The sequence below is a fragment of the Dermacentor silvarum genome, chromosome 3 (assembly GCF_013339745.2).
Source record: "Dermacentor silvarum isolate Dsil-2018 chromosome 3, BIME_Dsil_1.4, whole genome shotgun sequence".
In the NCBI taxonomy this organism is placed as follows: Eukaryota; Metazoa; Arthropoda; class Arachnida; order Ixodida; family Ixodidae; genus Dermacentor; species Dermacentor silvarum.
The window spans coordinates 85,508,985-85,531,676 of NC_051156.1; the positions used below are offsets into that span (position 1 = coordinate 85,508,985).

The following is a 22,692-nucleotide window of genomic DNA, read 5'->3' on the forward strand; positions in this document are numbered from 1 at the left end:
CGTTCAAGCTCTTCGTGTTTCATTCGACGGAATGATCGCTCACACTCATGTGCATATTATACAGCATCAAGTATTTGTTCACGTACTGATGCTAGTGTAAGAATGTTTTTGTATTGTGGCAGCTTCATATACCCGAGACCTTGTTTATTTTGAAGCATTATTTCTTTCCAATTTTTATTCCATCGTTATCAGCTGTGGCGCCGGGTTACCAATCCCGGCAATATTGAGGGCGCTGCTGAAGACGCTGAAAGCCAGCAATACGTGCCAGAAATATGTGAAATAGGTGCTTCGCATTCGATAATTACACAGCTAACAAGGCAGGGAATCGGACTCTGTACTACTCGATTCCACGCCTCACGCCTGCAGGTGGCGTCACGCCTGTTTCAAAACTCCAGCGCAGGAGGCCTATAAATAGCGGAAACGACGTGAATGAAATGGCACGTCAAGCTCCGAAGCGATACATACTTCGGCTGTTCACTTCGAAAGGCCAGCTACCATCGGGCGTGCCTTGGGCCGCTTTCGGCGTCGACAGGTCCTCCGTGGGCGGTCCGCTGCGATGCCGGACGTCGAAGAATTTCTTGTTCTTCTGCAAAGAAAACGTCAAGCAACTCAATAAGGTCACTGCATGTGACCGTTCGTATTCATCACATACGCGGAAATGAAAGCATTATCCTGTCAGGTGAAGTACACATTGCCACACCTAATCAACGGCTCTCATTGAGCAAAAAAACAGCCTTTTCCTTGCTGCGGGTGGTGGAAAGGCTAATGGTGACGGCACAGCCATCACATTTTTTGTATACGACCTATTATATTATCAACGTATACGTAAACAATGCTTACCGGCATATTCACCATTTTCGTTGCCGATACTGAATTTATCGCCATCATCACATTACATAAGATTATGGTATGTTCGGCTTTCGTCCCCAGTTGTCCATTCAGGATGTCATGCTCCAGCTCTCCGAGGATGTCCTACACCCCTCCCACCCTATCCTGGCGCTGGACCTTACCAGAGCATTCGACAATGTACACCACACCGTCACGCTCTCTCCTCCCTTCATGTAGGACCCCGTGTCAATGCTTACATCACCGCTTTCCTCGCCCACCGCACAGCCGAAATCTCATATGGCCAGCTTTCTTCTCCTTCTTTCTCCCTTGGCAACAAGGGTACCCCCCAAGGCTCTGTCTTGTCCCCTCTTCTATTTAACATAACCCTCTTCCCGCTGGCACGTGCTTTACGCACTATCCCAGCTCTGTCTCATGCTTTCTACGCCGATGACATCACCCTATGGGTGACCACCGGCAATCTTGGCGACATAGAGACCACTCTCCAGGCGGGTGTGGGCGCGGCTGCGACTCATGCCCGGTCTATCGGGTTGAGCTGCTCCCCGGCCGAATCGGAGCTTTTGCTCCTTCTGCCTCGGGGGATGGCCCCCTGTCGCCTTCTCCCTTCACCGTCTCCCTTGACGGCACACCCCTTCCCCTCGTCTCTACCCTCCGCATCCTCGGACTCTTTCTTCAGTCCAATGGCCAGCACACCACCCTCATCACTCGACTCATAAACACTGTGCACCAGACCATCCGTCTAGTACGCCGCATTGCCAACAGTCACCACGGCATGCGTGAACACGACCTCGGCCGCCTGGTCCAGGCCTTTGTTCTCAGCCGCTTCATATATTCTCTTCCGTTTGCCTTAGTTTGCCAATACCTTCTAAACAGCACTAATGTCAATTTCTTCACGGGAAATTGTCAAGAAATACGCATTTTGCGCAAGTTTGCGAGTGTGCAGACAATTGCGCGTCTTACATCTTAGTTGCAGTATTCAACGGCGCAAGGAAAGAAAAGGGGTTAAACAAAAGGGGGGGGGGGGGTTACAACCCCCGAACAACGCCCCCCCCCCCCCCCCACCGTCGGTGCGCCTCTGCTCTCCACACTTAAACTCTCCCCTCTTATCCCTCTTCCCACCTCACTGCCCATCCCTTCCCGCGTGTCCTCCCTCCTAAACGTTAATCCCCTCGCTAAGAATATGCACCCTGAACACCACCCATCCGGTAGAGCAGCGCGAGCCTCCGCGCTTTGGCGTCAGTACGAACGGCAACCCGCCGTAGCTTATATGGATGCCGCCCCGTACCGCCACTACCCAGCCCATGCCCTTGCAGTCACTGACAACTCTTTCCGACCCATTCTTACTGCCTCAGTATGCACTTCGACCTCTGTCGAGCCCGAAGAGGCAGCTATTGCCCTTGCCATCACACAAACCTCCGCGGAATACATTTTCTGTGAATCCAAGCCTGCAGTCTACAACTACGAGGTTGGACGGGTGGCACCCCCGGCCACCGGTATCTTGCGTTCCGACACCGTCCCCTCTCGCTCAATTCAAATCATCTGGGTGCCCGCTCACGTGGCCCATCCTGGCAACGCGGCGGCCAATTCCATCGCTCGCGATGCGACTGACCGAGCAAGCCCGCCCCCGCCGGCAATGGATACGCGCGACGCGCTCCTCACGTACCACGATATCACCTTGCACTACCGCCTATCTCGCCTCACCTTCCCCCCACCGCACAAATGCACAAATCCCTTTCCCAGCACCACCAACACTTGTGGCGCCACCTTCAGGCCCACACCTTTCTCACTACCGCACGTCTTGCCCTCTTCCACCCCGGGACGTACTCGTCGGCCTGCCGCTTATGTGACAGCTCCCGCGCCAATTACGATCACATCTTATTCTCCTGCTCGGCACACATGCCGCCTGCCTCTTGGCACCTAACCAGTCCGCAGCAGTGGGAGGCTGCTTTGTCCAGCACCGAGCCGGATCTCCAACTCCTGCTGGTGACCTGGGCAGAGGACGTCGCGACTAGGCACGGCCTGGACGCCACAACCGGCAGCCTGAAGGCCGCCCACAACGCTGCTTTTTGATGTTCTTTACTTCTGGCCTTCTCAATAAAGGTTTTCCACCACCAACAACCACCACCGCCTCCTGGAGTTCTTCGCTGTCGTCTGCGCGGCACAAATACGTTCGCGCCCTGTCGTTCATGATAAGGCTGGCGTATACTCCGATAACAGCGAATCTGTTTAGGACACTTCCACAACCGTTCTCGTGCGGTGCCGGCGTGCTTGTTGTCAAATGTCAACCATGGAACGGCCAGCAACGCAACCTGAGTTGTAGCCCCAAATCTTTGCTTTGAAATGTAATAAATGCTTATCATGTAAAAGTTACGCTGCCGATACCTCACACGAATCGATAAGAACTTCTTTGCGCGGTTTCTTTAGCCAGTACTTCGTAACTTTTGTTTCTCGCGTCACGTTTTATCGGCTCCTGGAGGTCAGCTAGGAGTTTGCACAGCTGCGGCGGTGAAAGCTGACTGTGTGGTCTAGCAATGCAGCCTGTTTAGCGAACCCGAAGCGGACGTACGGCTACGGCGTATGTGATGAATCATCGTTAAAAACAGCCAGCAAACAAGCCCGTAGTATTTCAACGGAGGGTGTCACAAGTCGCTTATACAGCTTCGCTGTCTTCGATGTATCAGTTGCTCAGAATGACACACATCTCCGAAGTTTTAACAGCTTCGCTGTTTAAGGTGGAGGTAGTCCGGTGGTGTACGCAGATAAACTCCTCCGCCTGGCGATGACGTCACGGGCGTCGCCTAGCAACAGAGCGCCACCTCCTCGCCCCGCCGCCGCTCCTGCCACAGTGCCACCTAGCGACGCCTTGCCTAACCTAAAGCCTAACCTCCGCAGCAGCGCCGCTCGCTCCTCCGCCGTAGCTCTGCCTAGCTTCTCCCCCACAGCAGCGCGGGGGCGAAGCTAGGCAGTGACGTCGCTCCAGAATATATAGCTCCGCGTCGCCGAGGCACGGAGACACACTTTGCCTCGTGAGCTTACCTGCCGAGCCGCCGCCAGAATCATCGGCTGGAGTGACGGACACCGGGCGCGTTCGGCGCGAACGCGGGGAAACGCGGTCGGCGTCCTCGGAAGCTCTACGCGTCCCACTACTTAAGAGAAGTGACATTCTACGCTGGAATGATGAGCGGCAGCGGAGCCAATGTAGAAGAAGACGACGACGACGAACGCGGGAGCAATGGCCAACGTGCCAGCTGTGGTAGAAGACGACGACGCTCGAGAGAGAACCAAGTTAATGCTAATGAAAAGCCAAATTAAAGCTAGGGAAAGGAGCTTCGCTGTTTACTGAGACTTCGCATCACTAGTGTGAAGCTGCCCCCATTTTTTTATTTCTGAAGTTACAAGGACATTAAAATGAGCCCAGGATTTCCGGGTGCTTTGTAAGCATGTTTACTTCGACACGTGCGTCGTGTTTAGCATAAGCAGCGGAGCGGATGATTCCGTAACTTAGTCGCGATAAAGCGCCGGTCTCGATATCTATGGATCCACCGTTCAATTCCCTTTCCCGTAATTGGCGCGACACTTTCCTTCCTGTTGATCTCTCTTGTCGTCCTTTCTAAACACTGCTTGATGGCAGTCAATGTTACACGGCTGTTCTATAATGGGCTGGCGTAACTCGTCGAGATGGGCGAAACTCCAAAAGAATGAAAAGAATCTTGTCAACGAGAAACTTGCGAGAAGCAACGTCACGAAAACGTGGCGGCGGTGCTGTCTGAGCCAACACCGCAAAAAATGGAGGACCTAAATAAGTAACGTGTGCCAACTTTAACTTTGTTGCAAAGTACTTTAGTGCCATTAGTTGTGTCTAAAGAATGAGGGGCCGAATTCACAAATCGTTTAGTTAGTAAGAGGCGGCAGGCCTTGTGAATCGTCCAATATGACGATTTCCTTGTGCTTCTTTCTGCGAATAAATTTAAGGTAAGAACGTATTTGCGAATAGCAGCTCGGATTCTTATTCTGCAACAAATTTTAAACCAATCCACCAGTAAATTACTGCCACTGAAACTATAATGAATAATGGGAAAAAAGTCAGGCGAATTGCCAGCGCGTGCGTTTATACTTTTTCTAAAGCTATTTTCTGCGCTATCCACCACAGCTCCCTTTATGTTTAAGAATAGAGGCAGGTATATCGTAACGATTCTTTTCGTTCTATTCCATTCCTTTGTTATCATGCACCGTTTTACAGCAGCCTGATTCAGGTGATAACGTGGATGGATCGCCGCTTGCCCCACTGACGAGGCGCTAAAAGGAATATTGCAATGGAATCGACGTTATCCCGGCCAGAGATTTCGCTGCGCACGACAGTTTTACCGAGACCAGCTGCAAATGAAGCGTGCTCATGACCCAGTGACTGGCTCACTCGAACAATATAATCCACCCATTTTTAAGTGCTCTGAAAACGATGATGTCTCTGTCAGGGCCTTCCCGACTTTTCGTTCTCGATCTTTAATTGCCAAGGCGATGGCGAAACACTCGGCCTTGGCGATCGAGGACGTGTACAGGGAGGCGCTTGATACCATGCTACTCATGTCGCTCACGTCTATGCTACACGTCTCATGTGTGCTACACGTCTCATGGGGATGTAGTAAAAGGCCAGATAAACTAAATTCCTTACAGGATCGGTATCGACTAGAAAGCTCTCCGGGGCAATGGGAGGCACTCCTCGCTAGCTCAGACCCGGAAGTGCAACTAGCGCTTCTGGGCCCCGTCCGGCTGGCGGCAGAAGCCAGTGGAGCCCTGGACTTGGGGCCCCACCTATCCAGCTCCTAAACCCCTTCCCTTTTACCTCAATAAATGTCAGTCTTCTTCTTCTGTCAGGGCGAACAAGGTAGCAAAACGTTTCAGCGGCTCTGTGGGTTTTGCGCTACGAAGGCACTCGCAACAGTTGGATCTCATTAAATGCGTTTTTGTGACTACACCGGATAGCACTAGCGCGGTAGAGGTCTCTGTTCTAAATAAAAAAAAATCACTGACGATTACGATACTCCCTAATGCGAAATTTTAGCGCAGCTCTATACGTGTTTTCATTTCGCAATATATTGGCTGGCGAGGACAATCTGTCTCGTGCGGCAAGTTGCTAACAGAGCGAAGTGTGGCAAGCTGCCTCGCTAATATGGATATTGTGAGAGTCAGGCGCGTGGGCGCGATTCACAGCAGCCGCCGCCAACAGACCTCACAGTCGACGCGCGCTCTCTGGCGCCATCTTGTATAAATCGTCGCTGCACTACGCATTTCTTCTCACGCTTTCGCCCTACCCTCCTACGCTTTCCGCCTCATGGTTCCGCTGCGCCCTTCTCTTCGCTTTTCTCCTCGCGTCTTTCATCCCCCGCTGCGCTCTGCGTTCGCTTTCATCTTTCGCAGTGCGTTACGCCGCCGACGCCGACGCTCCCCGCATGAACGGGCGCCTGAGAGCTGCGCTCTAAAAGACGTATATATCGGGATAAAGCACCAGATACGGATGCAGACTAAGACGGCGAACAGAGCACCGTCTAGAAGGGGGGAGGGTGAAAATAAAACGGAGCGCGAGGGCATAGCGGCGCAATATGCGCCTTTCACCAGAAACGGGAAATTAGAGCTTTCATCTCGAATGTGCAACCCAAGACTGTCACGCCGAAACCTCCTCGGTCACGCCACATGCGATGCTCGTCACGTCGAACATCACGCTAGGAAGATGCGCCGCACACTGCGAAGCGCTGTGGAAATTTGAGAATAGATGGAGTTGAACGTCTTTATAGCGCTGAGCTTGCTGGTATAGACAACTGTGGTGTTTTGCTTGCGCAGTCATTTAAGGCGCGCCGCCGTCTCAGTAGACCACCGTTTTAACAGCGGAGCTGTTTAAGCTCTTCGTTGCGCCGCGTAGCATAGACCAGAAATTGCGCCTGGCGATGACGTCACCGCGCGTTCCCTAGCAACCACATGTCACAGCTGCGCCTCGCTTCGGCAACGCTCCTCCGCCGCCGCGCCAGCTGCTACGACCACGCACCTGCTGTCTAGCCAAGACGTCACTTCGCGTCGCCTAGCAACCCCTTGGCATAGCTGCTACCCCCCTTCGCCTAGGCATGCCATCGCTTCGCCAAGCATTTCACACCGCCCTTCCCAGCTACCGCGACATGCTTCGCCTAGCCACACCGACACCGCGCCCCCGCCGAGGGATCACGTGACCTCATCAGAACTCCGGCTCCCGCCAAAACCTCCACGCTCCGCCGAGTAGGCGGAGCCAAAAACCGTGACGTCACTGCGCGCCAACACGATTCGCGAGCTGTGTGGAGCTTGTCTATAGCTGTGCCCGGCAAGTGTGGAGGCGGAGCTTAGTCGTGACGTCACCGGAAAATAAAAGCTCGGAGCCGCCGCGACGGCGGCAGAACTCTCGTTGACTCTGTGGCGAGTAAATGTAGCCTTGACATGAGACGACCAAAGAACATTCGCACACCCCAAGAATAAGCCGCTCACCTTGAAGCGTGTCGCGCGGCCAAGCGAGAATCTGCGCGTCGGCGGCGAGCCGATTCGGAATACCATGCCTAGCAGAACTTAACATTTCGTAGCAAAACTTAGTCAAGCCTAATAAAACCTGGAAGAAGCTACGTTGATCACCAACTCCGCTGTTTACTCTCACCACTAGTGCCAGCTGCCCACATGTTTTTTTTTTACGACCAGTTAGCACGCGCGCGGCAGGAAATCAGTTCAGTTCAGTACACCTTTTATTTCCGTTTCAGAGACGAAACCGAGGATGGCGTGAAAAAAAGTAGTGTTAACTAGCCTCGTCACTCCGTGCAGTCAGAAAGCGTCAGCGCATGTTACAGACAGATGTACAAGAGTCGTTGCGCATCATATACAGCAATAAAATGAAACTCGCTACGTTACGCACGGAGCCACCTAGCAACTATGGCGAGTGTACGTTCTCTATGAACGCCCTGGCTGAAGGAGTGTAGGCGAGCTGCGCTCACTGCAACTGCAGGGCCTCATACAGCAAAAACTTCGGGTGGTATTTACCCAACAGGAATGAGAACCGTATCCGTGTCTAAGAGGAAGGACGACTGCTTCACCATTTCGCGCTCGCTAATAATAACAATAATAGTAATAATAACCATAATACTAATAATAATATAATAATAATAATAATAATAATAATAATAATAATAATAATATAATAATAATAATAATATAATGCCCAAAGAAAAGGTATGAGAATCAGGCCTGCTAAAGCGGAATTGGGCTTGACTGCGCAGTTACTGGTAAGCAATGGCAAACTGCTAGACGCAAAATAACAGGCGGAGAAAACAAGTTCACACGATGATATCAAAACATTCTAACAGATATATTAAAGAAAAGGCGACTTGCAAAAAATAAATAGAACTCCAAATGCAGAAGCAAAAGAGGATGTATCGAATGAATCGGTAGATCAAGCGAAAAAAATCACCGCCCCTTCCTCTCCGTGAAGATGGTCGAACAGCGAAGCTGTGCATTCGCGGCCGCTTGGCTGGCCCGAACGGCATTACTTGCGGGGGATGGGACGCGTCGGCGTCCACGGGTGACGGCGTTCCTAGTGCGTTTCTCACGCTTTTATTCTACGACGTTCCCAGACAAGAGCCCTTGACCAAAGCTCCCTATATACAACCAACGCTAACGCGAACTCCTCTCACACCCCACTCCTCCGTTGACGTACTTTTTTTTCCTATACCGCCATTGGTTGGCGCGCCTCACGATCTCCCCCTCCAACTTGAGTACTGGACGGTGCGACTTACATCAACCCCCCTTTCCGTTCCACTTTTCATCTGCATCCTCTCACAGCAAGCATTCTCACAGGGGTAAAGGGTTCACTCCAACCCCTTTCCCTCTGTTGAGCTGTTTCCTCTCCTCTCCCGCTAGGTCATGTGGCCCCTTTTTAGCGAACTCTGATAACGACGACACAGGGTCCGCATAAACAGCTTCGCTGTAAAAGTGTCACAAGAAGTACAAACTGAAGCAAAAACGAGAAGAAAAAAACGGGCTAGTTTGCAATCGGTCGTGCAAAGCTTAGGCACAGCGAAAGTGTCAATCCTCAAGTCTTACTGGCTACTACTGCTAGGCATTAACTTGGTTGCTGCTAGGTCTTAACTTGGTTTAACTTAACTGCGCATGTAGGGAAATTATTCTCGAGGGATCATTTTCGGAGGTACCTTCCCTTTCGCGACATTTCGCGTGACTAGCGCTGGACGCGTCGGCGCCTACGAGCGACTGTGTTCGTGGCATGCCACAAACGCAGGCAGGCAGGAGCCGTGTCTGTGTCAGGCGAAGCGAGCGCGCACCTGCGCCGGTGGTTACTGGGCAACGCGAGGTGACGTCATCGCTACTGCTTCGGCGCATGCGCGGCTAGGCAACGCGGGCGGCGTCGGCAGCAGCTGTGCGCGTTGCCTCGTTGGTGCTGCTACAATTTCTTCCTCTATCTCGCTCTCATTTTCTCTTTCCCTCTCCCGAGCACTGCGCGTGCCGCGCGCATGCTCTCCTTAACGTCCCATGTCAAGGCAATATGTGCACGGCAAGGAGAGGAGGCGAGGGACACGCCGCTCCGCGAGGTGGTTGCTAGCCAACGCAGTGACGTCACAGCTCGGCGAGGTTTTGCGGCAGCAGGCGCCACTTTTTACAGTTAGCTAGAACAGCTTCGCTGTTAAAAAAACATGAGACGCGGTTTCTAATAATCATTCCATAATTCTTCAGTTCAACCGGCGTCGTCCACAAGGGAATTAGTAATCAGCATCATCATCATCATCAGCCTATATTTTATGTCCACTGCAGGACGAAGGCCTCTCCCTGCGATCTCCAATTACCCCTGTCTTGCGCTAGCGTATTCCAACTTGCGCCTGCAAATTTCCTAACTTCATCATCCCACCTGACTTTCTGCCGTCCTCGACTGCGCTTCCCTTCTCTTAGTATCCATTCTGTAACCCTAATGGTCCACCGGTTATCCATCCAACGCATTACATGGCCTGCCCAGCTCCATTTCTTCCGCTTAATGTCAACTAGAATATCGGCTATCCCCGTTTGTTCACTGATCCACACCGCTCTCTTCCTGTCTCTTAACGCTAGTCCTAAGATTTTTCGTTCCATCGCTCTTTGTGCGGTCCTTAACTTGTTCTCGAGCTTCTTTGTTAACCTCCAAGTTTCTGCCCCATATGTTAGCACCGGTAGAATGCAATGATTGTATACTTTTCTTTTCAACGACAGTGGTAAACTCCCAGTGAGGATTTGGCAATGCCTGCCGTATGCACTCCAACCCAATTTTATTATTCTGTAAATTTATTTCTCGTGATCAGGGTCCCCTGTGAGTAATTGACCTAGATAAACGTACTCCTTTACAGACTCTAGAGGCTGACTGGCGATCCTGAATTCTTGTTCCCTTAGTTGTGGGCAGTTAAGAATACTTTTTTCAGGTTCTATGTTACCTGGAATGCATGGTGACGTGACCTGCACCAACGTCACTAAGCGTTGACCTGCACTGCAGTGGACTTCAAGGAAATAAATATTCGGGGGTTCTACATGCTAAAACCTCGACGTGATTATGAGCCATGTGGTAACTGGGGACTGCGTATTAATTTTGACCACCTGGGTATTTTAACGCGCACCTAAGTTTAAGTACACAGGTGTTTTTTTTTTTGCATTTCGGCCCAATCGAAATGCAAAAACATCCGTGTACTATGCAGCTGCCGTGGCCGGGATCGAACCCGCGACCTAGAGCTTAGCAGTTCAACGCCATAGCCTACCGCGGCGGGTATTTCAAGGTACTAGTAGCTCTGCTCACCTTGGCAAGAAGCCGGCGCTCAGAGTTGAGTCTCTTACTGCAGTCCCGAAATATGCTGTCCGTAACCGTGGCTTTGCCCTGCGTCGCAAGCGCATCATGCAGTCAGTGCGAGCAGTTCTCCATCTCCAACCTAAACCCAAACCCAGGAATTCTGGGCGTTGCCCCTTCGGCCATCTGTCTAACGTTACCGCACCAGCGTAACACGATGGACAATATTTTCAGAGCATGATATGTCCGAAGATCGGCCGAATTTCAACTACTTTCAGGTATTTACCCTTTTCGCGGAGCAGTTTGTTCTAGATAAACGAGACGGTGCGTAAGGCGGCGCGCCATACTTCGCCTCAGAAACCGCGCACGAATACGAAACCATTACCGCTTCTACCTTGTTTCTGTGCGATCAGCTGGCGGAAATGCAACTGAGTTTTCGCTAATTCACTGTGCTCCAATCATGCTGGATTGAATCGTGTGGATTGAAGACGTGTGCAGTAGTTGGCTGCAAAAATAGTGACTGCATATTAAGGAATGGAATGAACCTGTGTGGCCAAGTTCGCGGACCGCTGCTGCAACTGTCCGTACGTGTTACCGGCACTTCGAGATGTGCAGCTTTCCTCGAGGATACAAAAATTTGCTCATCCGCCAGGGTTGTTTCGCCAACCGCTAAGAAAGGGCTTCAGCCCCGGAACGTCGGCAAGGGTGAGTACCGATCGTTAGACAAAGACAAAGGGAGTAGCGCCGCTTCCTGTCATAAGAGAGTTTTATAATAGGGGACCCAAACGTTTTGGGGCCCCAAAGAAATAGCGTCGACACCACTGCGCATGCGCTAGACGCTAACTGCGTTTGGGTTTTGCGTTGGGCACGCTATTTCACCGATTTAGCGGGAGCCCCAAAAGCAGCCCCAAAAGCTTTGCGTCAACAAACATGGCGGCACCCATCGAAGCGACGGCTCTCCGAGTACCGAACTCGGCTTCATTCTTGGTAACGCGTGAAGTTCGTAAGCTAGGAGAAGTGACTGCGGTTATCGCTTTCTCTCAACTAACGTGTGTAATGAAGATTGGTTCATTAGACGCCGCTGATTCCGAATTCGATTGTCGATTGCGTGGCTCGTAGGCCTAACGCGGATTAGCTTGGCTGGTGAAGGCACGTCAAGTTGGTTACTCAAAATTAGGCGCAACAAATCGCTTGCTGCTAATAGAATAACCTCTCAATTGTAATTAAACGCAAAACCACGAAAGTCAAAATTACTCTTCCTATCATAAAATGGTGTAGTTTATTATAATATTTATAATAGTTTTTCTTTGACACCGTAGTGGCGCTGCAAGCGCAAGACGCTATTCGCAAACGCAAAGCCCTATTCTAAAACTCTTCACTCGTGCATGCCCCAACGCTAACACCCGCAAAGCTCTTTGGGGCCCCAAACTTTTGGGGCCCCTATTCTAAAACTCTCTATAGTAAGTTTCGCGCACAGTATCTACATACATCTACGCCAACGAGCACGAAAACTTACGCCCACTCTATCGCCAACCTATCAAGAATAAGTGAATAGGCGCACACTTGAATATATGCGCACTATATACGCACAATAAATAACGCACTCCACCGATAGCGCACGAGTGGTCGAAGCTTAATGTTTCGTGGCCGTCCACAAGAGTGAGCGAGTTGCTAGCAATAAAACGTTTTTGCTACAAGGTATTACAATGTACAAAAAAGCTACCTTTGAAGCCCTGCGCTCAGCAAGAACAAATCTATCGGAACTGAGCACACCCACGAGCGATTAGGATAGTGAACGCACCTAGGAACTTTACTGAGTCAGAAATGTGACAAACCGTTGCTTCAAAAATTTGCCAAATAAAGAACGAAGGGCAAAACACACTAATCCTGACTCACTTCATGAGCGCAAAGTTTGGATAGCTTGTAAAACATATTTAGCCCCGATTTTAGAACAAGCACATATTCACAGCTCGCGCTGTTACGACGCAGCTTATTCAACTCCGAATGCAGTTCTGCATGTTCTCTGAAGCTGTGGTCAAAGGTTCGTGTCGTCCACCCAGTCACCGTCTACGATATCTCCCGAAACAGAGGTTCGCTAAGCTGCACCGGCGTCATGCAATGCATTGTAAACACGGAGGCAACGGAGGCAGTTCAGGCAAGCAATGGACGCGTCACCATGTGATCAAACATGGCAGCGTCCACGGGTTCGCCGCGAAAAGGGCCAATAGCAGCGTCGAGTTCCTTCTAATAAGATACGCGCTTACCGTAAGGAACGCCACACACACACACACACACACACACACACACACACACACACACACACACACACACATATATATATATATATATATATATATATATATATATATATATATATATATATATATATATATATATTGTGAGCGCTATTTGTGCATGTCGTCTTCATCTGTAGATACGACTCATCTTCTTCTGTGAGCGCTATTAGTGCATATTGTTGTCGTCATTTGTACATACGACTCATCATATTTGGCTCGTGTGATGCTTCGGCTCTGTCTCGTGCGGCTGCTTTGAAATAAAAGCATCGCATCGGTCGACGTCTCACAATATACAGGGTGAGCAAAGCTAAGTTAACAGGGTTTTTTTTAATTAGGCACTGAGACATACGTGAAGACCAAATCTACAGTAGGGTTATGTGGCACGGGAGACACACAGCGAGATGATAATTATCACTGTTAGCAGTGCAATTAACACAAACTGAATATTAACTTTTGACTGGCTGCAATAAGCAGGCACGTTTCTATTGAAAAGTTAGAGGCAGTCGTGTTTCTACAGCGTTCCACTTAGCAGAATTCTTCTAGCATATCCGTGCTTTGAGATATCGAACTGCGAAGTTTAATTCCCGTTCGCATCATTACGCATGCAAGACAGCGACGAGTGGCTCAAAGGTCCTCCCTTATCTCGGTATAACAGAAGCTACCATCGTTACAGGCTGCGCGGTTCCCACTTCTGCGCTTTGCGATTACGCCAGCCAAGAGTGAAAGGGAGAGAGTTAGCACTTTTGCCTGTGCCTCGTCCCCGTTGTCAGACTAAACGCCGTACGCAATAGGCGCGTCACATAAGGGAGGAGCTTTGCGCCGGTCGTCACTGTCTTGTATGCGTAGTCATGCGTTTGGCAATTAAACTTCGCAGTTCGATATCTCAAAGCGCGGATAGGCTAGAAGAATTCTGCCAAGTGGAAGGCTGTAGAAACACGACTGCCTCTAACTTTTCAATACGAACGTGCCTGCTTACTGCAGCCAGTCTAATGCTGATTACTCAATTTTTTTTAATTGCACTACCACAGCCGCTACATAAAAAAAAAGGTGCGGCCTGCTGCGTGGCGCCGAAACGGCGTCTCGGGCCTAGTTCTCCTCGCACCCGCTCTGGCGCCACTACTCGGGTACAGCCGTTCACGGAGAAGCACTTCCACAGCTGCGTTGTTCCGCGCGACAGTGACTCTAATCCGGCCGTAAATAACGCGTTTTATAGTTGCACATTACGGGTTGAATATTGAAGTCGTTATTAGAAGTGCCGATTACCCCACATATGTGGAAAGGCTGCCCTAGGAGTGCCAATCTTTTGTAGAGTGGGCCTCAATGCTACCCATGAAGGCTGCCCGCTCGACTCACCTGAACTAAAAAAAGTGGTCTATTACGAATAATCGGGAGTGGATTTACGTGTTTCTTTAAGACGAAGCAGTGAGTGATGCTGACACTGAGAAGGGTGGCCAAAGGGCCCTGACGGCTTTTCTCCTCAAATATAAGTTTTCCTCTATCTCTCTGTTCTCTGCAATCTGACAAGTGCTGAGGCAGGTTGGGCAGGTTAGTAAAGATGCATGACTTGAAATCAGTAGCGCGTAAACAAACGGTGGCAAATTAAGATACGCCGAAATGGCAAGCGTTTGTTCTGAGTACGTTTCTTCCTTCTGCCTCCGTTTTTTTTTTTTTTTTTAAGCGCTGCCCATCCTACATCTTGCCGGTGTTTCTGATATTCTCTGTTTGCACGTACTCCAGATAACCGGGGAACACAGTCGGGACCACAGTCGGCAGCAAAAGCCTAATCTTCGTGTTCTTTTTATAGTCATTCTCAGTAAAATGTAATGAACATATGAGCGACCTGTCGCTTGGCTCCCTCCCACTTGCTTCCTTTCCCTGACGGCCCTTGGCGAGAAATATTCGTCAGCCACGCTTCCCGACACTGTAGATCGCAGGTGACCTTTCCCTGACGGCCCTTGGCGAGAAATATTCGTCAGCCACGCTTCCCGACACTGTAGATCGCAGGTGAATCCCTGGTATTTCACAATAGCGACTCTTCTCGCGTTCGAGTTGCACAGCGGCACGCAAGAGCTTCACGTTATCACACCGCTAGAAAAAAACCGTCTGCCACACGCGCGCACACCAAATAACCGTACTCAAGCACAGGAAACATAAGGCATGCTGCTCACACACACGATCACACAAAAAGCACACGAGAATGCGCACGAAAAAGCGCACCAACACGCATAAATTCTGAGGCAAGCACATTGTAGCAAGAACCGGCGTCTGCCTTGCGTACCGTAGCAATGGCGTCCTCACCAAAAATATCACGGCATATGCACGAAGTGAATGATGATGAGTGGGCGAAGCACCGGGGGATAGTTCGGGCGAAACGCCGGAAGCGTTCTCCGGAAGCCGGAAGCTGGCTTCCGGAACCGGAACCGGAAGCCGGAACTTAGCGTACATATACTATATATATATATATATATATATATATGGAGAAGAGACAAGGAGAGCAGATGGGGGAGGATGCGCATGCACAGTAGGGGTGTGGACGCCGCACGGCGGATGGAGGGAGGGAGTGACATAGCCCCGACCATAAGCTGCTTCGCATTTAAAACAGCGGCCGCAACTGTCAACTCAGCCGAGACGCGCTCGCCCATTGACGGCGACGCGACGCAGCAGACCGCACCTTTTTTTTTATGTAGCGGCCGTGGCACTACTAACAGCAATAATTATCATCTCACTTTGTGTCCCCCTCGCCAAATAACCCTACTGTAGAGGTGGTCTTCACGTACGTCTCAGTGCCTAAATAAAAAAAAACTGTGAACTTAACTTTGATCACCCTGTATTTCGTATACAGTATGTATACATACAGGCTGTTTCACGTAAATGGAACCAAGGATTTCCAAAAGTGCTTAGCCGCACCCACGGAGCAAGAAACCTTCCTCCGTGGCCGCACCTGAATGAAACCAACGACATCTGGTTTGCCTTCATGTGGCGGTCCTTTGGGTATTTTGTATATTCCACCTAATTTGTTTTTTTAACTAAACTCAATTATGCAAAATATTTATATTCACTTTAGGGCCAAATGAGTTTTGTTACCTTGTATAGATAGAGAATTCAGAAACGACCGAACCAATTTTTTTGTGGCAACGTATATGCTACTTGACTTTTTTCGGCGTTAAAAGAAGGCCCGCGAAATATGAAATAAAGCCGCACTTGACCCTAAAGTGAATATTCAAATTTTTGAAAATTTGATTTCAGTTAATTAACTAATTAAGTGGTATATAAAAAAATATTTCCAGGATCGCCAGATGACGGCAAACCTTATGTCATTGGTTTCACGCAGCTGCGGTTAACTACTTTTTTTAAATGCTTAGTTCAAATACGTAAAAAAATTATTTCCCCTCACGCTGATGTTTGGTGTAGAACTACGTTGAAGCAATGTATGTGTGACTGCGCAAGTTGGCAACCCATTGTTATCGAGCAACAGCGCACCAATGGTCGGAGGAGAGAAAGAAGAGACGGGCACAAGCCATTGTGTGCGTCTCTCCTTTCCGTCCTCCGGCTCTAAGTGCGCTGTTGCTTACAATAGAACTACGCTCCGATTAGTATTTTGCTTTCCCTCGCACCATTTCTGTCACCTTGCACCAAGCACCTATCATGAAACGTGGTGTCATCATTGAAGTTGGCAGTGCCACGCACCCACGCTACATACACATCACAACAACAGCAATGACAACAAGGAAATTGCAATAACGAGTAAGCTATCGGCGCCGGCCATACGAAATTTACCGGTAAAGCTATGAAATATTCCCACTCCTGCGCGAGGGGTCTGTTTATGTCTTCATCTCGAGCGCTTTATCCCCGATAACGTTTTATTTTCTGCTATAGATTTGTGTTGCGTGCGCTCAGCATTTTCATGTTTCTTCTCATGACTCATATCCGGCTGGTGGTCACTGTCCAACGCTCGATTTCAGGAACAACAACCCCGAGGAGCGCGACTCCCACCTGTACCGCGTCAACAGTAAAAACATTTCCTCGGCCATTCAAGAAGTGAAGTACCCGTTTGAAACGGGCAGTCGTAGTTGTTTTCTGAGAAAAAAAATTGAAATAAGAAAGACGCACCAGCTCGTTGATTCCGATGCCGGACAGCTTGTTCCGGGTGAGGTCCATGATCTCCTCCTTGAGCGCGTCGATCAGGTTCGGCGTGCTGTGCACGGCCGACTTCATGCGCTTCGAGTGCGACTCGCCCTTGGCCGCCTGGCGCATCGGCTGTCGGACACTGCACCCAGAGGACGAGCGCGAAGGCACTTACGAAAGCGGTCTACAATAGATCCTTGTGGGAAAGTTTGGTTAATCACTAGAAATTCTAAAGCGCCATCCAGGAAGCGTCTCATACAGCAAGCGTACTTTTGAAACGCGCGTAGTAGTTGCCGAGACAGAAGCGGATGAAATGCTGGGAGGCCGTGGTGCAATGAGGCGAGCAGCCCTACTCTCTTCACTTCTTCCATATCTCAGACGAGGGCCTAACTACTTTTTCGTCCCGAACTCCACCCCCGCGGCCTTAGAGTTCCCTATAAAATTACTAGAGGGAACTCTGGCGGCGCTAGCGTCTATGGTAGCTTCAAGCATGGCGGTTTCGGCCAGCTTGCGAGCGATTTCCCTAGATATAGTCTTTCTGGCTTCAAACGGCTTTGTGAATATGAAAATTTATAATTTTCCACAAATTATTGGGTTATACGTGCAACGATTACAAGTGGCCACGCAAGTGTGCGCATAGGGTCTAATCACATTGTCTTGTTTAAACAACTACGAGCGTCTGAAAATTGGGAAAGGTAAACCGTAAGAAATAACGCCACAAGAATGTCTTAAACCTAAAGCAGAAAGATGGGACAAATCCACGTAATAGCCAGCATTCCCGTTGTAATTCGAGAACCACTGCGCCAGAGTTAGCTAGCCTTTGTAGGCAACTTTATGCCCGGGCAACCCGCCGTGGTTGCTTTCCGGATTCTGGCGGGGCAAAGCCGCAGCTTTAACTTATAAACACGCAGTGCCTGGCAACCAGTACACTTCTTTCCTGCTCGAGGACAACCGCATTGCTTATCATTGCTTTGTTTGCTGGCGCCTGGTTTCAGTGCTTCATAGCTTCTGGTGTCGTTCACTTCAATTGAACAATGAATTTGTGCGATGACGCCGCCTTTTATTTCATCCACATCGTGGAAGAGTTTCCAACTTTGTGGGACCTCAGCCGCGCAGATTATGCGGTCACCGTAAAAAAACAATCTATCTGGGAGCAGATCGCCGAACAGATGAAGGAGAATTGGCCAACCTACGGGCCGTACAGCGTCGGTAAGCGCTTTAGCATATTCCAGTGCCTCAAAAAGCGATACGATATTACAGTAACTTGAGGCAGTACTCTCAAACCAGTCGGCTGCTAGCCAGCGCAGAGGCTGCGGTCGAGAGTAATCCGGCTCGGTGGCGCTGTCGTCTGCAAGGGCCTCGTCCGTAGTGGATATGGTGTTGCGCTGCTAAGCGCGAGGTCGCGGGATCAAATCCCGATGCCGGCGGTCGCATCTCGATGGGGGAGAAATGCAGAAGCACCCGTGTACAGTGCTTTGGGTACATGTTAAAGAGCTCCAGGGGGTCGAACATGATCCGGAGTCCCCACTACGGTGTGCCTCATAATCAAATCATGATTTTGGCGCGTAAAACTCCCGAATTCAATTTAAATGCTCGGGCTACCACCGCTCCCTTTCTTCTGTCGCCCTTCTTGTTCGTGTCTGTTTCACCAATGTTATGCGTCTTTTAATTTGTACTGTCACTTCGACCTTTTGCCCAAGAACACGCTTTACAAGTCATCCAACATAAAAATAAATAGCGCAGAGTCAAAAGGCGGCAACCACGCAGTAAAGCAGCATCTCTTAGATAGCACAAATTTTGCGCTATATGCCGTAACATCGCACGCACAGAGCGACGGCTGTTACACTAAAACGGGGCTTGCATGCAACAGTAAGCGTAAGCACCCTTTACCGAAGCACGCCTTGCAACGGAGACGTCAAGTGGCTTTGAAAAGGGTGCAGACTTTCTGTGCTAGCATTGGGAGAAAGAGCAAAGCAAATATAGGTGTGCATGATATGTGGACAGATGGGAAGCGATAGAGAGGGCGAGAGATGGGAAGTTGGTAAGCAAGCGAGGGCGCAGCTCTTCGCTGTATTGCGTTCTTAGGTAGTATATAACTCAGAACTGAAAACACGCACGAGCTTTATTGATAAATTGACCATGAGTACGTTGCCTTCAAGGAGGTTTAAAAATCACCTCAACGCACAATTTGGCCGTATACGCGAATCAGGGTGTTAGCATTTAGCGTTATATTAAAGCTAAGTTTCTTTGCGACCCCCCCATGCGCCTCCCTTGATGACCGTGTCTGCCGCCGCCTGCTGCTGCTGCTCGTGCGTTCTCGCCGTATAGCTCACACTCTGCTTTAATGTTCCTTGATAATTTGAAAGTACCGACATTCTGTGAACTCTGCCGCCGCGCCGAAGACCCTCGCACGCCCTCCTCTCTCGCCTCTCGAATCGGCGCTTTTCTGAGCGATGATTGGTCCTTCGCGCCGTTGCCTGGGAAACGCGTGCGAAATGACGCTTTGCTTGTGTTTTCATTTTTCGTCGGCGCCATTAGCAGGCCGCCTCCCTCTGTTATGATCCAAGCTAGCGCTGTGAGGATAAAGTCAGAGAAATGCTATTTCACGCGGGCCTGCGTATCTACGCAGTTATTGTTCATGCCGCCAGCGTTCATACTTAACGCTTTCATTGCGCAAACGAGAAGATGATTAAGGGGTTTCATGGTAGGGTCAAGCATGTCCCACCACTTTCTCACGTTTTTTTAATATAGTAGAACGTGAAAAACCATTGGTGTGGTTTAGGTTTGATTAACCCTGGTTGATAGCGAAAGCTTCACTGCCCTGGCTAGGCCCACTGTCGAGCTGATGCCGAGGTGTGGTTTCGCAATGATAGAAAGACATGTTTGCTATGAATACAGTGTTTATTCATAATTTTTTATGCCTATGAAGACACAGCGGTGATCAGTAAAGTAGTGAGATTTGGTTGCAACTCGCAGCCGGGCCCAACTCTACTCGGGCAACGGCGGCAATGTCTCCTTTCAGGGCTCCGCAAAGGCCTAAATATAGTCCTACGTAGCGTGAACGCAGGCACACGTTATGTCACGTTGGCGAGAACAACAGCGGCTATAGCTCGACCGATGGTTCGACGTACTGGCGCCGCCAACGTAAACGGACGCGCGGCCAATGCCCTCCGACGCGCCAGGCGTCGTGACGCTCGCTCGCGTGCCGATTCGGGCTATAAACGCGCCTTAATGCTCTCTTGTGGTTTAACCTCTAGCTCTCAAGGTGAAAACTGTTGAGTCGCCGACGGCTGCCCGAGGTAGCGTAATGAAGCTTTCGCTTCAAAACTGTCAGCTCTTCCACTGGGGAGGAAATGGAAGACCAGCGAAGCTGTATTATGGTCGGTATTATGTATTTTCAATTATGACTATTAAGATGTGATGGTGCAATTGGTTATTTGAACTATTAACGAATGAGAAATATATATGATCCGTTGGTTTTCATTTATTTAGTAACCACAGGGACCATGGCCTTATGGTCGCTATGGTACACCGCCTTAGAGTGTACGGCAAAGGTTGACACGTTCTTCATAAGCACGTCACCAACGCCGCGCGCGTTCGGTGCGAACGCAGGCAAAACGCCGCCGCCGTCGACAGCAGTTCTGCGCGTGGCCGGTGCTGCTACATGTCCAAGTTTATACAGCTCCTCAGAATTTTGAGAATGGCAGCCCATAAACAAATGTCATCAAACAAAACACCAGCAGCGCATGCCTTTTATGTTAAATCGTCTCAGACTGTGATTAAGTTGCCAGTTCCCCTTGCGCCCGGTCGCAAAAAACGCATTTGGTGCCGCAGCTAAACGTCGCATCCCCTCCCTCCCTTCCGTCCCCCCACGACCTTTCGCGCGATGGAAGAAGTGGCGTTTGCTCTCCGCCGTGCGTTCGCTCCCCGTAAAAGCATGCGTCCCTCGCGCACTTTCACTTGCACGTACAGCATACGGCCAATGAGAGCTTTTTTGGGTGGGAAGCACCTTAGGGCCGAGCCTTGTCCCTCCCTCGTCGTCGCCGTCGTCGTCATGCGTTGCTCTGGTTTGCATGGAGTCCGCTAGGGGCGCTGCGGTTCACGAGGGCGTTCGTTCCCGGCGCGCGCTTTCTCACTTCAGCCATGGATGATAACGGTCGGTGCACAAGAGCGTTCGTTCACGACGCACGCTCTCTTTCTCTCTCCATCCATGGATGATAACGGTCACTTCTGATAACGGCGCGCCCGCTATGGATGAAAAGGCGAGAGTGGCAGCTCAACTGCAAGCGGAGTCGAGGGCTCGGAAAGCTGTTGCAGCACGGCGACGCAGACAACAAGCGGACCCGGAGTCTAGTGCGCGGGAAGCTGCAGCAGTACGGCAACGCCGGCAAGCGGACCCAGCGCTGAGGGCTCGCGAAGCTCGCGCTTGAACCGAGCATCGGCGCCACCAACCTCAGGTAGAGAACGCTTCTGGCGTTTTGCCGGCGCTTCCCGCGCTCTCGCCGCCTCTGGGTCCGCTTGCTGGCGTCGGGGGATTCACGGTTAACCGAATGATCCCCTGGTGCTTCGCCCACTCATCATTCACTTCGTGGATATGCGGTGTTTTATTGCGATAGCAATTATATGGACACTCAAAAGCAGATTTCTGCCGTCGGCGTCGCCGTCGCCGTCGCCGTGAGGTTCCGTATGACGTCGTTTGGAGAAGAAATCGTCGCCGCGCGCCGAACGCTGTATGTGCGAGTGAAAGGGCGCGAGGGGCGCGTCTTTCACGGGGAGTGAACGCACGGCGGAGAACAAACGCGCGTTCTGCGCCGTGCTCGCTTAAGGGCTGCAGAAGTAGGCGTCTCTGTTCTCCTTCACAATCACCATGTATGTAGAGCAAACGCGCCTTCTTCCGACGAGCGAGAGGCCGTGGGGGAGGGGCAGGGAAGGGAGGCGACGTTTAGCTGCGGCACGCAGTGCCTATTTATATCAGAGGCTCCGGCAACAGTCATCAACGCCGCACGCATTTTGAGCGAACGCGGGCAAAACGCAGATGGCGTCGACAACAGTTCTGCGTGTTGCCGATGCTGCTGCATGTCCAAGTTTATACAGCTGATAAAGCTAATATCATTACTCCGTATAGCTCTCTACAAGTTTGCTATCGCAATTGATGCTTCGCCTTTCAGGTGAAACTGCGACAACTTTTTTTTCGATACGCGGACATGACCATCGGAGACTGAGCCCTTAACAGCTTCGCTGTAAAAAAAAGTTGTCGCAGTTTCACCCGAAAGGCGAAGCATCAATTGCGATAGCAAATTTGTAGAGAGCTATACGGAATAAGGATAGTAGTTTTATCAGCTGTTCAAACTTGGACATGCAGCAGCACCGGCAACACACAGAACTGTTGTCGGCGCCGTCGGCGTCTTGCCCGCGTTCGAACAAAACGCGCAAGGCGTTGGTGACTGTTGCAGGAGCCTCTGGGGGCGGCTCGGAGGTTTTCGACGAGATCAGAACGGGAGAGTCGTCGAGCAGCGTCGAAAGTCATTGCCACCTTCTTTGAAATCTTTGCCCCCCCCCCCCCCCCACGGCCTTTCGCGTGTCTGAAGAAGTCGCGTTTGCTCTACA

At 50.5% G+C, this 22,692-nt stretch overlaps 1 protein-coding gene across 4 annotated transcripts in view; it reads right to left on the reverse strand.

Moving 5' to 3' along the window:
- LOC119445555 (uncharacterized) overlaps positions 1-22,692 on the reverse strand; it is a 535,946-nt gene that overhangs the window by 14,543 nt on the left and 498,711 nt on the right. For 3 of the 4 annotated variants that reach the window (XM_049663402.1, XM_037709823.2, XM_037709822.2), the window contains 3 exons: positions 17,071-17,227; positions 10,676-10,753; positions 466-586 (listed from right to left, as the gene is read on the reverse strand). In XM_049663402.1, coding sequence (XP_049519359.1) covers positions 466-586; positions 10,676-10,753; positions 17,071-17,227 — 356 coding nt within the window. The remainder of the gene's footprint in view (positions 1-465; positions 587-10,675; positions 10,754-17,070; positions 17,228-22,692) is intronic. The other variant, XM_049663401.1, reaches the window with a different exon arrangement.